At 35.7% G+C, this 17103-nt stretch overlaps 2 protein-coding genes across 2 annotated transcripts; one reads left to right on the top strand and one right to left on the bottom strand.

The window, feature by feature from the left end:
• Positions 1–7289: 7289 nt before the first annotated feature.
• On the top strand, positions 7290–9520 carry LOC113287481 (ABC transporter G family member 10-like). The gene has a single exon (XM_026536251.1). It carries the CDS (start codon positions 7544–7546, stop codon positions 9416–9418), a length of 1875 nt encoding a protein of 624 aa, XP_026392036.1. The 5' UTR covers positions 7290–7543; the 3' UTR covers positions 9419–9520.
• A 92-nt stretch (positions 9521–9612) lies between these two features.
• On the bottom strand, positions 9613–12139 carry LOC113287482 (transcription factor bHLH30-like). Its single transcript, XM_026536253.1, has 2 exons — positions 11172–12139; positions 9613–10294 (listed from the first exon to the last, which is right to left on the bottom strand). Exons 1-2 carry the CDS (start codon positions 11478–11480, stop codon positions 9821–9823), a joined length of 783 nt encoding a protein of 260 aa, XP_026392038.1. The 5' UTR covers positions 11481–12139; the 3' UTR covers positions 9613–9820.
• Positions 12140–17103: the final 4964 nt, after the last annotated feature.

Raw genomic sequence — 17103 nt, 5'->3', positions numbered from 1 at the left:
GAAAACAAAAGATAAACTGCGATTATCTAGTTTCCCACCAATGGTACTAATAGAGCTTCTCAATCCCAAAGAAGACTTTAAACTGCGCGGCCGTAAGAGATTTCACCTAATTAGGTTACTCTCCTCTCCGAATAGGCGGCTACACCAGTAACAACACAACCTATGAAGTTTGTTGTCATTAAGGATTAGTTTGCTAGAAATGCAAACTTCAAGTATTTATAGACAAGGAAGTTTGGACACCAAGGAATTTCCAAAACCAAAAATATTCTCAAGATATGCAATAAAGTCCAAATTCGGTTTTCATAATTCCTGGAAATGCTCTTTCCAAAATAATGACCGAAAATCTCTAATTAATAAATGCACATTACTAATTCTCATTTTCCTAAAATAAAATTAACAACTTTAATTAAAAGATTCTTAGCTTATTTATGTTTCGATCCTGGGATTTTCTTCCTTTGGCTATTAAAGAATAACTTTGAACAATTAAAGATAAACATTATTGCACGTGTTCAAAGTATGTCGACATCCTTACTTTGTAAGTCCTTTTTCATACTTACAATCTTGAAACCGATTTGCCACACTTCCAAACAAGTTTAGAATTGGTTCATCTGACTTTTAAGAACTATGTTATTGATCAAAAACACTCAATCACAAATCATGGGTTTAACGGTTCTACCAAAACAAGTTTCGGTTCTACCTCCATATGAGTATTGTGCATAGTCACACTAGCTTTCCAAAATTCGGTTGACTAAGTACTAGGATCAATTCCCCACATATATATGGTATCTAACTTGAATGTGTTGCACATGTCCATACGATCGGTTCCCCTTTGCCTAAAAACGTGTTGCACATGTCCATAGGATCGGTTCCCCTTTATGCTATAAACTTGTTGCACCTGATACAAGGATCGATTCCCCTTTGCGATGTATTGCACCTCTTACTAGGATCGGTTCCCCTTTACCCAGAGTTGGTTTTACACAAATCACAAACTCGATTATACAATCTCAGGTGATTACTTAAGATCGGTTTCACTAATAAAAGGCATACCAATACATAAGTCAGGCCTTTGTGAATAGTTTTACCAAGAACATAAACAAGTCATGAGCGGTTATACTAAATCACACATATTGGTTGTTCACAAGATATGCAATGAATAACAATACCAATAACTCCTGGCGATTTCCTTTTCGATTCACAAAACAAGTTTATGAACTTACTTCCTTAAAACACATGTAAAAACATTGTTTCCTATGATGAAATCCTCACCTCATACCCATACATAATCACAATAGCATTTAAACAATTATTTCGATGTCTTATCTACAAAGTTTAATGGTTAAGCAATAAACCTCGTATTGTGTTCCTTAATACTATGTCTATCTAGAGTTCAATCATGCTTCACAGTTTTGTTTACAATATGCACGACTTGAAAGATACGTTAGGGAATGAAACAGTTCAAGTCAAGTATCACTAACCTCAAGTGGAAGGATGATGTTTTCGTTGTAGCTCCTTGCTCCTTCACTTCTTCAAGTCTTCGCAATACTTGTAATGTCTCATATCCTAATACTTTCAATCTAACCTATACGAAGTTGACTCTAGTACATAATCAAACGACTCTTTAAATGAGTTTTGATTCACTAAAATATGACAACCAAACTTGACATACCAACACTTGTTGGGTTCAACCGAGCTATGCTCTAACGTTCTCTTCTCCTTCTCTGCCGGCTTCTCACTTTGAAAACGATTTTTTTTTACATTCAAAAGTGATGAAGACCATGCCTGTATAGATGAAGACCATGTCAGAACTAATTTTTTTTTACATTGCCGAAAATGATGAATACCATGATGAAAAATGGTGTCGGCATGCTTGGTAACTAACATTAAATGTCGTAACTGAATGCCGTCATGCTCGATACTTTGCATCATGTGCCGGCAAAGAAATTTAAGCAACATACTATGCCGTTAGCAGTACCGGCATGCTCGAGAATTAACTAACTGTGCCGGCAGTGGACTGATTAAAACCATAAAAAAATACAAAACAGAATAGGTTTTGAATTTCAAAACTAGAAAAACCAGGAGGGGCTACGCCTCCCTGACCCCCTCCCCCCAGATAGCGGTAAACATTTATGAAAATTTCCAACAAATGTCGGCATTGATGGACGACCAACAACAATGCCGATACATTGTGTTGGTTGAATATTCCCTGGTACGTGAAAATATGGTGCGCTGACATTGATATAACTATGAATACCATGCCGGTTTAGGTTGTTCCAGCATGGTATTCATAATTATATCAATGCCAACAGGATGTTTTGCAGGTGCAGCCATGGTGAATCCAAAGTTACATCTGGAAAAAATTCAACATGAAAGACATATTTGTTGCTAACGTGAAAACCCAGAGACATCTCTTTGGTCACTGTGATCGCTCATCTCAACCAAAAATTTTGAACCCGACATTCATACTTTTAATCTCTCCAAAATGATAATGATTTCTATAAATCATTTTCAAACTATTCAATTAACATAACTGATTATTATTAACAACTAAACCTGATTAATGAGGGGTAGATTAGGAATTAGTGAAAATACATGGATATGGGATGACCTTGATTTACTATTTAAATCTCGTTTTTGTCTTTTTCCTATATCCCTCAATTAATATAAGTATCCCCCAATCACGCGTTAAAAAAAACATATCCTAACCACTAAATCTAATCATCAATAAAAATATCTACAAAGACAATTTGATCTCCTAGAACATCTCCACTGCAATGGTGAATGTCTCAGAGAAAGATGTCATGGCTATATGGGGGTAAAGGAAAAAGTCTAGATTGGACTTTCTTCACGACCTTGGGTCTTAGATCCAAATCATCTTTTTATCTCTAATTTAAATAAGGGAACGGATCTCCTAATTTAATTTTTCACTTAAAGTTCCTGGCCGAAAATTAATCCTTATCCAACCGTTCTATGTATAAGACTAAATATGCTTAAAGTTTGGTTTAGCTCGGCTTAAAAGCCAAGCGATAAATGTTGATTTACCATAAATATCTTGGAAAATATCTTCTATTATGTAAATCAAGGAACATCCTTTTCTTCTTCGACTGAGCTTCCCTGTTTTGAATCACCGTTTTTCCCAAATTCTTTTAATTCATACTGGTTAATTAGATAATTCTTTTGGTGATTTTAAATGCACATTAGGTCATTAGATACTCTATGACACTACATTTTTCATGTTTTTAACGAATTCTTTCTGTGGCTATTAATTGAGCTAATATTTCTGGGAACTATCTTAATTTGATTATTATTATATGGCATTGCACAACGTTTATATATTACATTACGACAAATAACTGTTGTAACACAATGACCGTCTTCTTTTTGTCTTTTTGACCATCGTCGTTAGCGAAAGAGGAAGAGGATGTTCCTTGATTTACGTAAGCTAATATTTTCCAAAATATTTATAGTAAAATGACATTTATCGGCTTGACTTAAGCCGAGCTGAGCAAAATTTAAACCACATTTTGTCTTATAGAACGGTTGGATATGAATTGATCTGTGGCCAAGAACTTAAGTGTAAAAATAAAGTAAAAAAGATTAAGTTAAGCGACCTGTTACTTTTAAATAAAAATTGTTGCATAAGACCTTGGAGATTGGAGATGAACTTTGGTTAAAATTTTGGGAGGATTATCTAAATACCCTTTTTTTTTCTTTGTAAAAATACCCCTAGGAGGTATATTTTAAGTGGATAATGAAAATGAACTAGTACTTTTTTGAATAATGAAAATGAACTAGTATGCTCTTGACGCGTGAAAACGTCAACCCAACCTCCTTCGCAGGTTGAATTGACTTAATATAATTTTATACTCCCTCCGTCCCCCTATTAAGTGACCTATTTACTTTTAGATTTTGTCCCATTGTTAAGTGACTTGTATCACTAAACAAGGTGACATTTCTTAAATTATCCTTTTAATTGATTATAAGAAATATATGAAATATGCATAATTTGATAGGCATATTTATATTCGTTACGTAGGTGTGTTAAAATGCTTTTCAATGGTATAAAGTTTGAGAACATCAATGGTGTAGTTTGAGAGATAAATCATTTCAAAATTTCACTAATTATTATCTATAAGGGTATAATTGTAAAATATGCTTAAAAATATTCTTTTTCATTGCTTGTCTTAAAAATTGTGCAAATTTGAACTAGGTCACTTAACAGTGGGACGGAGGGAGTATATGCCAAAAACTAGACCCTAAAAACTTAAAATTTACCCCTTAAAAGTATTTGTCAAGACCCCTGAAAAATTGGAGTATTTGTTCAAGTTCCACTAAAAAGTTTTATCTTCATAATTTCTTGTTTAGCAATGACCCACAAATAAAAAGGTGCAAATAAAACCTCCACATAGGATGACATTGACCCCTTGCGTTGGAGATGCTCATGACACTTAGGATTGAAGACCATCTGCACCAAACTTTTAATCTCCAATGCGAGGGTGAAGGTCACAGAAAAAATGACATGGCCAAGTGGGAGTAAAGGAGAAAGTCTAAATTAGGATAAAAAATGTTAAATAAGACCTTGGAATTGGAGATGAACTTTAGGTAACTTTTTTTTATCTTTATTGTTTGTTTTTTTTTTTGTCATTTAACGATGACGCACAACAAAAAAATGTGTTAATAGGACTTCCACCTATCATTACCTTGACCCTTTGCATTTAAGATGCTCTTTTTTCTTCGTCTTTTTTATTAGAAATATTACGACGACAAGGTTACCATAAAATAAGCCGTACTTGGTTGTTCTTTAGCAATTACTTTACACTACTATTAATTTTATTTTAAGTTTATATGGATTAAGATTTTGATTTTCTGACGATGATATTATTTAATATTTGATTTTCTAAGGAAGAATCAACCGAACTCCATATAGGATTTAAAACCGGGGATTTCCAATAAGCCCAGACTTTTGAGAGTGATGTCAAACAATACAAGGAATTTCATACCCGATATTTGTAAGAACCCTAGGATTTTTACTTTGTTACCAAACATATATGGATTTGCATGAATCCCGAATTTAGAATCCGTGGGATTTTAAATATTTTGGAAATGTAAATTCCGCAACCTGACACACCATTAATTAAAATACATTAAGCACATGTATATTATCTCCTTGAACAAGCCAAAAGAATAAGAAAAGGTTGTTTACAAGTTCCCGGCAGCCCCGAACTTTGGTGTTGTGCAGTGGTGGTACCCTTGACCTGCCACAATCACAGACCTCAGGTAAAATTTTCTGACTCCGTCACTGCTTCCAATGTCTTTTTATACACTTCTATGCAAAACTTTGCGTTTCCAATAAAAACCCGGTTTCTCGAGTTCTCTCTGATAGGTTCCATGCTTCAATTCCCTTGATTCTTTACTAAGCAACTCGATTGTTGTCTATATCAGCTTATTTTGGCTTGTGATCAATCTATGAGTTGTTTCAGAACACAAAATTTTGTTGTATGTAGAAAAGGATGCTAGCGTGGATACGGGAGCAGTGCTTGGTAATCCTAGTAATTTTGTCTTTTGAAGTCCTTTCAACCTTGGAATCAGTAGAATTTCTACCTGTCTGATTCATATAAAGTCGGATACATGCAGTTTAATGGTGGAAATGTTGAAAAAAAATTACAATGTGTATACACACTGATCCTTTTTACATGAGGTTTACCCCGTCGGGTCGGATCCACTGACCTTTGCATTTTTGAGTATCTCCGTAGTAATTTTGTCTTTTAAGGTCCTTTCAACCTTGGAATCAGTAGAATTTCTACCACTATGATCTTTACCATGATGCATCTTCTCCCCCAGTCAACGTTCCCTGTCTCAATATATATGTCTAACTAGCGTTTTTAGGCGAAGAGTTCCGAGAGGACATTGACATAGACAAATGTTGCATCTTTGAGTAAGCATTATATGTTGTTATAGGAAAGACGTAATGACATCATAACCATATACTCCCTCGGTGCCACATATATAGGTGGAGGAACCAATTTTCTTGGATTAAGATTTTTTTTTGATTTTATACATTTCTATGTTTTTTCCTGTTTTACCCTTAATTATATTCCCAATGTCAGAAAGATATACTTAACTGTGATGATTCCCAAGCAAATAAATAGGAATAATATAAATAAAATATCGTTTTTAAATTTTGATTCCGCCTATTTAGTGGTACAAGGAAAAATGAAAATTCAGCTTATATAATGGATACGGAGTATAATTCATAGTTTCAAATGATTTTTTTGAAGCATGATAGTTTCAAATGATAACTTCGATTCTACGCCCAAAACCGTAAACCCATCAACATCTTAACTCCCTGCCAATAAAAGAAAGGAAAATTAAAAGCTGACTCCTGTTATTATAGACGTCATGAGCAAATATGCCATGAGGTTAATTCGGTCTGAATCTAATATTTTAGGCTAATTTTTAAATGAAAAATTATCCCTCACGTCACGTCCCTTTTTTAGGTTAATAGTAGGTCTGGTATTTGATACTTGCTTTTACGCTTAATTCTCCTTGTCACTCTCGTTGGCAAAAAAAATAAATAAAATGGTTGGCAGTCTCTTTTGATTCAGAAAGAACTATATAGGATTATACGGCAGTTTTTATTTTCAAAGGATGAGCAGAAAATAAATCTAAAGCAGCAAACCATTGGAAGATTTTAGAGTTTAAACTCAAGTTCCTTGTCTAATCTTTGTCCAACTACCAACTGAATCAGAATGAGTCATGGTTAGAGTCCCTCTTATAGTTAAAAGTCCTCTCCTCCCAGCTAATTTACATAGTTTTGCTAGCTACTAGTAGTAGTGGTTGAAACTATTGCTTAACTAACTATTCTATTCTGTACCATACTGGTGGAAAGTGGAAACTATTTACTCCATGGTTTTACTTGTAGTTTCTGATGCTCTAAAACTCTGTTGATAAAATTTCCAGGATAAAAATTGCTACCACTAAAGTACTCTGTCAAATGATAAATAAATTCAGTCTGTAAGACTTTCTAGGAAATATAAATAATAAACGTGACCAAGTTCTCGAATCTTGAAAATGTCATTTAACGGCTTCTTATGAAACAAGACTAATGGTGTTGTGTCAGTCATGCAGTTCGTTGTGGTTGGGGAGATGAAGAGGCCACCAACACAAAAAACCCTGTAAACAGTCAAGATTTTGGTTCACCAGTTTTCTTTATTTTTCCTTTCAAACTCTCTTGTTCTGCTTTCGAAAAACAAATTTGTTCTAACAACTCCAGAAAAATGAAAACTTAAAAACTTCTAGATTCTAATTATAATCAAAACCCATGCATGCAAAATGCGAAATAACAAAGGAATTGAAGTTGCGTTTGTTTGTGCAAAGAAAAAAAATCCCCAAGTTTGGTGATGTTAGTTCATCTCCTATGCTTCTCTTATTCTTCACACTTATTCAAAATTCTACTCATATCTCTCTCTATCTTTAGTATTAACTAAGTGGGATTTTTTTATCACCATCTTTCTAGTTTCTCATCTAACTCATCTTCTCTAAGGAAATGGAACTACCGGTTACTTCTCCGGTTTCAAGTAGCCGGAGAACTCCATACAGAATAGAAACCAAGAAGCTCTCATACAGACTGCGCGGAGATATCAGCGAATTCAATTGGTTTTGTTGCGGAAGGACTAGTCCAAATACTGATACTAATAGTAGGTACATTCTAGAGGATGTACACTTTGAAGCCAAACCCGGTGAGATTACGGCAATTGCAGGTCCTTCTGGTGCTGGAAAGACCACTCTGTTAGAAGTTCTTGCAGGGGTGGTACCGCAGAGTAGAGTTTCAGGATGCGTCTTTGTTAACGATCGACCAATGGTGGCTAGGCATTTTCGGAGAATTTCAGGTTATGTTACTCAAGATGATGCTCTTTTTCCGTTGCTTACTGTGGAGGAAACGCTTCTATACAGTGCACGTCTTCGGCTTCGTGGAGGGATTAGTGAAGCTATAATTAGAGTGAGACAGTTGTTGAAGGAGTTAGGTTTAGATCATGTTGCAGGTTCAAGAATTGGTCGGATTTCAGGCGGTGAAAAGAGAAGAGTTTCGATTGGTGTTGATTTAGTTCATGATCCAGCTATTCTTTTGATTGATGAACCCACTTCTGGACTGGATTCGGCTTCTGCACTTCATGTAATTATGCTACTTAAGTCGATGGTGGTGAACCAAGGAAAGACAATTGTTCTTACTATCCATCAACCTGGTTTTCGAATTCTGGAATTATTTGGTAAAATTTTGTTACTTTCAAGTGGAACTGTTCTTCACCATGGATCATTTCAAGTTCTCGAAGAACGGCTTAAACTTGCAGGTCATTGTATTCCTAAGCACGTTAACGTGCTAGAGTTTGCTATTGATGTCATAGAAAGCCTGGTTTTGCAGAAATCAACTACTCCTGACAATCAATTATTTCTCATAGACAAGGATCAAGACAACAACAACAAAGAAGAAAAGATGCATAACTTGGTGATGATAACTCCAAATTCAGATTCACACTTTGCTGATGAGACAAAGAACATGGGATATCCGAATTCTCAACTTGAGGAAATTTTGATATTAGCCCAGAGATTTTGCAATAACATTTTTAGAACCAAACAACTTTTTGCTGCACGAATGCTTCAAGCAGTACTGGCTGGTTTTGTTCTCGGTACCATTTTCATGAATGCTAACAATGACAGCAGTAAACAGGTGACATTACAAACCCGGGTTGGATTTTTCGCATTCACCCTCACTTTTTTGCTCTCCACTACAACAGAAGGATTACCTATTTTCTTACAAGAGAGGAGAATTTTGATGAGAGAGACTTCAAGAGGAGCCTATCGAGTACTCTCTTACGTTATGGCAAACACCCTCGTCTTTCTTCCTTTCCTTCTAACTGTTGCTCTTCTTTACACAACCCCTGTTTACTGGCTTGTTGGTCTGAGAAAGGATTTGGATGGATTCCTCTACTTTTCACTGGTGGTTTGGTTGGTCGTTTTAATGTCAAATTCTCTTGTGGCTTGTTTCAGTGCTCTAGTGCCAAATTTCATCATGGGAACTTCGTTGATTGCCGGGTTAATGGGATCATTTTTTCTATTTTCGGGTTATTTTATAACTAAGAAGAACATACCCAGGTACTGGATTTTCATGCACTACTTGAGCCTATTTAAGTACCCATTTGAGTGTTTTATGATAAATGAGTATGGAGGGGATAAGGGAAGGCAGAGGTGTTTACAGAGTGTTGGAGATGTCTGCATTCTTTACGGTGATGAGTTTTTGAGACAACAAGATGTCGAACAGTCAATGAAATGGACAAACTTAGGTGTAATGTTAGGGTTTATATTTGGTTACAGAGTATTGTGTTTCCTTATCTTATGGTATAGATGTTACAGAACTAGAAACTAAACATGCTTTCCTAACCATTAAATAACTATTTCTAGGATTTTATTCAATTTAAATTGCACAATGTGTTATGATTTCATTTCCTGATTTATATAAATCAAATTATTCCTGTGCGTCGGAATGTTAAGTAACTTAAGTTCATGAAATATCCAAAAGAGAAGATGAATCTCCTGTATGTTTTGAAATTGAATGACACGGAGACTAAAAGCACAACATATTCCATTTATCACCCAAAAGCAATTACACCATACCTTTATATTCACAAGGAAGCATTAAGTTTTTGTTTACTCCCACAACTATAACAATCACACAAATACAAATAGCATAAACACCTAAATCAAAGATATTTCTTATGTCGGACAACCATTCGCATCATTACTTATAATGTATACCAGGATTCTGCTATCATGAAGAGGAGGTTGAAGAGTGAAAGGGCGACATCCTTTGTTTCTTATGTGGGAGCATTTTTCTTGGAGTAAACTCAGATGTGGTAGGAATTTTATCTAGAACAGATCTTAGAGCTTTATGAACAGAAGACATAAGTAGGTGTCGTACCTCGGCAGAATCGTCCGGTCTGGAGCTTGCCATGACAAATACATTCTTCATTCTTCCTCCTAATGTTGAAATTTCCACCTTCACTGTTTCCAACTTGCATGCCTCGAGTGCCTCTCTTAAGTTGGGGAGAATTTCAGGTCGATCATCACAGCACAGGGTCGCCTTAATAGAAAAAGGTCTGCCTAGCATGCCATCATCATAAGTTTCAACTTTTACTTCATCTGTATCCATTGGGATGACTAACCCTTTGCTGGCTTCAAGTGCAGTTCTTTTAAGATCTTTTACGTGATTGATCACTTCAGCGAGCACTGAAGCTTTGTCCATCTGCAAATAAGAAAGAGCCAACTTCAATAAGTTTTTGCTATATTATAGAAATATAACATTGATGCGACTTCTTTCAACTACAAACTAGTCCACCTATGAACTCTAGAGTGGTCAGTGGCGTATTTCTTTTAATGTGGCAGCTCAAAATCAGTGCTGTTACCAAAGCTGATAGAGCCAGCATACAACAAAAAAGATAGAAACAACATGGACTGAGACAGTCAACAACCACATAGCCATTTCAGCAAAGCATCAACATATTTTCGGTTTAGATGGGAGAAGGAGATGAATGTAACAATTCTTGAAAGTTTTGGCAAGGATTAGCATAATTAGAAGTTTCTTCACTGTATAGAAAAGAAAAACATGCTTGCTTGATATATGTCAAATCTCCACATCCGGGAACAGTGGGGCATTGCCAATAATTTAGAAAGAAGTAAACTATTCGGTACTGGAGTATTATTTTCCACTTCCTATTTTAATATGATGTGCCTGGGTCAACTGAGTTGTCCAACTTACAGTATGATGAATGTAGAGTAGAACCATTACTCGACGTGAGAGAGACAAACAGCTAAGAGGGTTCTCAAAGATTCCGAGATTGATGCAAATAAAAATTCTAGGATTAAGCAAAAGAACACAGTTTTTACAATCATAGTAAAAACTTCATCAATGCAGTAATAGACCACAGCATTAAGTAAAAACTGAATTGTAGACTTGAACACAAACTGGCAACACATAGATCAATGACAGGCTTCCATAAACACAAAGTATAATGTAATTAGGGTGAAGTTAATTGTAAATATAAGGGAGTTTGATACTAGCAAGAATTGAACCCGAGACTGTATTCTCATCAACGAAGTAGCTCAAAATCAAAGAGTCTGACCTTGTCTGTAGAGGGAACCAAAGTCCGAAGAGTATCGAGATGAGAATTAATTCTCTCCCTACGTCTTCTCTCAGCTTCACTATGATTCTTCAAAGCTGCCAAAGACTTCCCTTCAGTTACTCCTTTTTGCCCCAGTTTACTTGGAGCTTTGACAAGTTCTCCTCTTTCACTATCTAAAACCAAGGAATTGGATGATGAAGAAGAACAACCACCTTTCCCATTTGATTGAAACCCATAATTTTGTGAGAAACCATTAAGTGAAGGATTGTTTCCATAAACAACTCCAGAATTTAGATTAAACGTATCCATATGCTAATCAAAAACAACAACAACAATAACAACTAAAAGCTTAAGAAAATCACACTAGGAACCAAAACCAAAGAAACCAGGTGGACGATGGGTAGGAGATGACCAGAATGTATACCATATTGTTCTACTTCTTTTCATATTTCCCGTTAAAATTAAAATAGAAAACATCAAGTTTGAAATTTTAACAACTAAAAATCCGCATTTTTTTCTTGATTGTTTTGAATTCTAACATTTCAAATAGTGGGGGTTTAACAAATTTTTTTTTGTTAAATCGATGAAAAACCCAGGTAACGAATAAAAATTGAATATTCAGAATCCAGGAATCTAAATGAGTGAGTATATATTTATAGAAGAGAAGAAGAAGAAGAAAAAGGTAGAATTGATGGATGGGGGGTTTGTGGAGGGACAAGTGCTTTATTGGATCAAGATACAAAACACACAGCAATCAAGGTCGAAACAACACAAGATTCTAAACCCTAAAAACAGGGTACGAGATAGTATGTTTCTTGGAGCCCTTTTGGTGTTTTGGTTTATTAGATCGAAGACAGCTTCCGAGCAGAAGCAGTTTATCGTTGATTGTCGTTGAATATTCTTCTTCAGTTTTTGTGCAGTATTTATATTGATTAATGCTTAAACTACTCTATTCTACTCTGCTCATCGAATAATCAGCAATACAGGTGTACAACCCCATAAAAGAAAGAGCTTTGCTAGACGTACCGAAAATAAGCACCCAGCTGTGCACTGAGTAGGATCGCACGGACATAATGAAGCGGGCAGAAGTGGGTCCCATCCCTCCTCTTACACGGTGCGCATCACGGTACCTTTTTTATCGGTTCATCTATACTTTTTGTAAAAGAAATGCTCATTCTTTTATTTAGTGGAACCCTGGTTTGTGTTTGTGGCACGCAGATAACCACACTCCTAAATCAAATAAACCCCCACGTTGTCTTAGAGTTTTAAACTCAAAAGTAATATAACCTTTAAACTCTCATAGGTCATATAACCTTAAAACCCACGAGGTCCTAGAGCTTCACATCAAAACCTTTAAACTCCTGAGTCATATAAACCCCCACGTCGTGCGGTGACGGAAACCCCCGTACGTTAGAAGTGAACACCACCCCCTTATCATATTCTCCAAATTTTCTCTCTCCTCTAATTTTGTTCCAAAACATATTCCCTCGAATGAGAGTAAATCCTTTTTTTTCTCCCTAAATCAATAAATTATGCGTGAGAATAAAAAAATATCCGTGAAAAAACCAAGAACATATACAAAAAAAGAAAAACTTCTGTGAGAAAAGAAAAAAAACAAACTAAAACTCCACCATTAATGGTGGCACAAGCATGGACATTGAGAGGGGGAAAAAAACAACTTGCTAGGAGTCTTGGGTTTTCTCTTTTGCTAGACAAGATATTCTATGTGGAGTTGAGATCTTTCAGACTTCAAACAAGATATGATATGCTACGGCAGATAACAATAGTACACACCAAAACGAAAAACTTGCTAGAAGCCTTAAACTTTCTCTTTTACTCACAAAGCCATTCTATGTCCAGTTGCGGTCAATGGAGAAGCATTCCACCCAACAATGGAGAAGCACCAAATCCACCCAACAATGGAGAATCGCCAAATCATGTCAATTACAATATCCCAGAAAACCCCACGGATGCTAGAAGATTTAGGCTTGCTCACTAATCCATTCTATGTGCACTTGCGGTCTATCAGGCTTCAACATAGTAACCAAACAAAAAATCCTGTCAGTTACAATATCCCAGAAACCCCCACAACTGCTAGAAGAGAAAGGCTTGCTAGGTTGCTCACTACCCAGGCAACAAACAATGATAATCTTGATGGAGAAGCAGCAAATATCATAGAAAACCCCACACACACAGTTGCTAGAAGATATATGCTTGCTCAGTTGCTTAACAAGCCATTCTACCAGAAGTTTAAAAATCAAATTTATCAGCATTAATCATGTTTTGGGACCTGCCGTTCATAGAAAAAAACAAACTGCAAAGAAAACCATTGTCCAGAAATGAAGGACACATAAGAAAAAGTTACTAAGAAGATTGAAGAGTAAAAAAAACAAAAAGGTATAAACATCCATGATTTAACTAATGTATTAAATTTCTTTGATATATTTCTTTTTGGAATTTAAGAGAAAAGTTTGGTTGATAAGATATACAATTTCTTACCAGGATCAACACAAGACGTATCTGAAAGTTCTGGGAAACGAGCAAGAACCTTCGTCGCAAGTTACATGAATGGTAATATGTTTGGAATGAAAATATTATGGTGCACTCAATATATTGTATTCTGTATGATTCACCAAGTAATATATCAATTTGAATAATGTTCTCATCATCATTAGGCGGAAAAGAAATTAACAATAATGAAGACCAGTCTGGAGATTATGAATCAGAGGAAGAATTCCCATATACATGTGAGTGTTTTCTATTTGAGTTCATTCTAATAGATTCTTACCATTCTAGCAAATTGTGTATGCTAACCAGTGATGGAGTTGACAAAGCATGATGTTGGAGGACCAACTGCAGTATGCCCTCATTGTAAAGCAATGATGTGGAATAAGAAAGGGACAACAAAATCCAAAAGAAAAGACCACCATAATTTGTCATTTGTTGTGGGAAAGGAGGTGTAAAGTTACCACTGCTTAAAGAGGCACCAGAATTTCTAAACAATCTATTGCAATATATAGGTGGTGGGCCAAAAGCAGCAAATTTCAGAATGAACATCAGGGCATATGATTCAATGTTTGCATTTACCTCGCAAGGTACCAGAGTGTCAAAAGTTTAGAACACTGGTTCCACGCCATGGGTATTTACAATGTATGGGCTTAATCATCACTCAATGGGATCTTTGTTGCCGCTTGATGGTAGGCTAACTTCATTTTTATAATTGTATATTATAGAGACTGAAAATGAAGTTAAAAAATAGGATGAATGCTATTACCAGTAAGAAAAAGAGTGGAAAACATAATGAAAATTCAGCAGTTGAATCTTCAAAGACAACCATAGACGAAAATGGAAAGAAAACCACAAGTAAATTGGATGAAACTACTGTTGTTGGCTTAGTTAAAATGCTGGAATTACACAATTGAATATGCCAGAAATTCAGAATGTGGAGGGACATGTAAAATGAACTAAGAAAGGTTGAACTGCGTCTTATTGGTACCCGAAAGAGGGATGCAATGCAATACAATCTTCCAACTACATATGAAATTGCTGTAATTGTAGTTGATGATCCAAAGTCAGATGGAAAAGGGGATACAATTCAGGAAAAAAACGGTTTAATGAAAGATATATCCGAGTTGCATCCAAGTTACATGACATTGCAATACCCATTGTTGTTTCCTTATAGTGAGGATAATTTTCATATTGATATTTCATATGATAAAGAAACTAATAGTGTACATGACGATGAATAAGTGATGAAAAGAAGTGAACAAACATAACTATAAGGGAATACTATGATTATGATTACAACAAAGAGCAGGTGAAGGTCAAACCCTTCTCTATGGAGGGCGACTTTTTTAATAGTATGTGGTTAATGCTTATGCCATAATTGAACAGAGAAAATTGCAGTGGGTTAAAGGCCATCAAAAGAAAATACGTTGTGACTTATGCAACGACATAAAAGAAACGATAAGAGCTTGGGACACCAGACCCGGTACCGCAAGTCGAGTAATCTTACCATCATCTTTCACCGATGGACCAAGATCTATGATTCAGCATTACCAAGATGCAATATCCCTATGCAGAGGTTAGGTCCCCCGACTTATTTATTACATTCACACGTAATCCCAATTGGCCTGAAATTGCGGAAGTTATCAAAATGTTCCCTGGACAAAAACCAAGTGAGATACCATACATAATCAACCGCATATTTTACATTATACTCAAACAATTAGTGTCGTATTTGGTTGGAAGCAGGCATTTTAGAGAAGTGCAAGGAAGTATATTTCAAAACTGCATATTTGAAACCTACCCTCCCCCCAGCCTCACCCTCACCAAATAAAATAAAATAATACATGATATTTGGAGACATATTAACATTTTGTTTTAAATTGCAGCTCTTCATACTGTTGAATTTCGAAATCTCGGTTTGCCTCATACTCACATATTGTTGTGGCTTGAACCTAAGGACAAGCCAAGATCCGCATCATATATTTATTCAGTTATATCCATGGAGATTCCAAACCCAGAAGAAGACAAGGATGCATACAATGCAGTCTGCCAATTTATGCTCCATGGTCCATGCGGAAATGCAAAACCTGACTCTCCATGTATGCGCGAAAAAAGTGTACAAAGAAATTCCCAAAGAAATGTAACAACGAAAAATATGTTGATGAGACGGGATTCGTAATTTATAAGAGACGACAATTGGGTTTTGGATTTGAAAAGGACGGAATCATATTAGATAATAAATGGGTTGTGCCATACAATCTAGACTTGATAATGAGATATGATGCACACATCAATGTGAAGATTTCCAACTGTAGGGGTATGACTATCAAATATTTGTTCAAGTACATCCACAAAAAGGAAAGACATGATAAATGCTATTATTGCCGTAATTCCAGTAAATAACAAGAATTCGGGAAATAAGAATTCAAGCAACTATGGTGATGTTGAAGAAATACAAAAAACAAATAATGACGAAGTAAGTACATATCTCGAGGATCGATACTTATGAGGGTGCGAATGTATATGGTGGACACTTGGTTTCGAAATTCATTATTGAAACCAAAGCTCAGAAATGTTACCATTACATGTCGAAGGGGAAAAACTAGTCTACCACGACGATATCGGTGATTTGAGTGATGATCTAGACAAGGCAGATCAGGATGCATCAAAATTCATTCAATGGATGGAAGCTAATAGAGACCACGAAGATGCAAGAAAATGGACATACACAGAGTTTCCTAGGCATTGGAGATGGTACCAAGGAAAAAAAAACATGTAAAGTAAGGAAGAAGGGATTCAGGATTGGACTTATCTACTATGTGCATCCCACTGCAAGTGAAAAATACTACCTGCGTATTTTATTGAATGTGCAAAAAGGATGCCAAAACTATGATGATAATAAAATACTGGATGGGACAATTCATCATACAATTTAAATCCGCATGTTTGGCACTAGGATTATTAGAAGATGACGGCGAATGGCACCAAGTTATTCTCTAAGCAGCAGAAACACATACATGCAAGAGGTTACGTGAATATTTTTTGTTATCATTTTGCTGAACTACAAAGTAAGAGAACCTAAAAATCTTTGGCATGATAATTGGGGTATTTTAGCGGAACACGTTAAGTACAAACAAATACAGCTTTACGGAGATTCAACATGAAACCTAATGGATGAAGTCTAGCAAACTATGCACTACAAGAAATTGAGAAGATTTTCTGGAAACATAATCGAAATTTGAAGGAGGAAGTTTTCGGATATACCATACCCAGACATATCTGAAATGAATGTTCCTAAAAATAACTTGATTCATGAAGAGCTGAACTATGACAGAAAAATTCTACTGGCAGAGGCAGAGGATTTGAAGAAGGGATTAAACACAAATCATACATTAACGTTTAAAGAGATTTCAAAATCAGTTGA

This window comes from Papaver somniferum, chromosome 6 (genome assembly GCF_003573695.1).
Source record: "Papaver somniferum cultivar HN1 chromosome 6, ASM357369v1, whole genome shotgun sequence".
NCBI lineage: Eukaryota > Viridiplantae > Streptophyta > Magnoliopsida > Ranunculales > Papaveraceae > Papaver > Papaver somniferum.
Note: the sequence above shows the minus strand (reverse complement) of the source record. Positions and strands in the feature narration are given on the sequence as shown.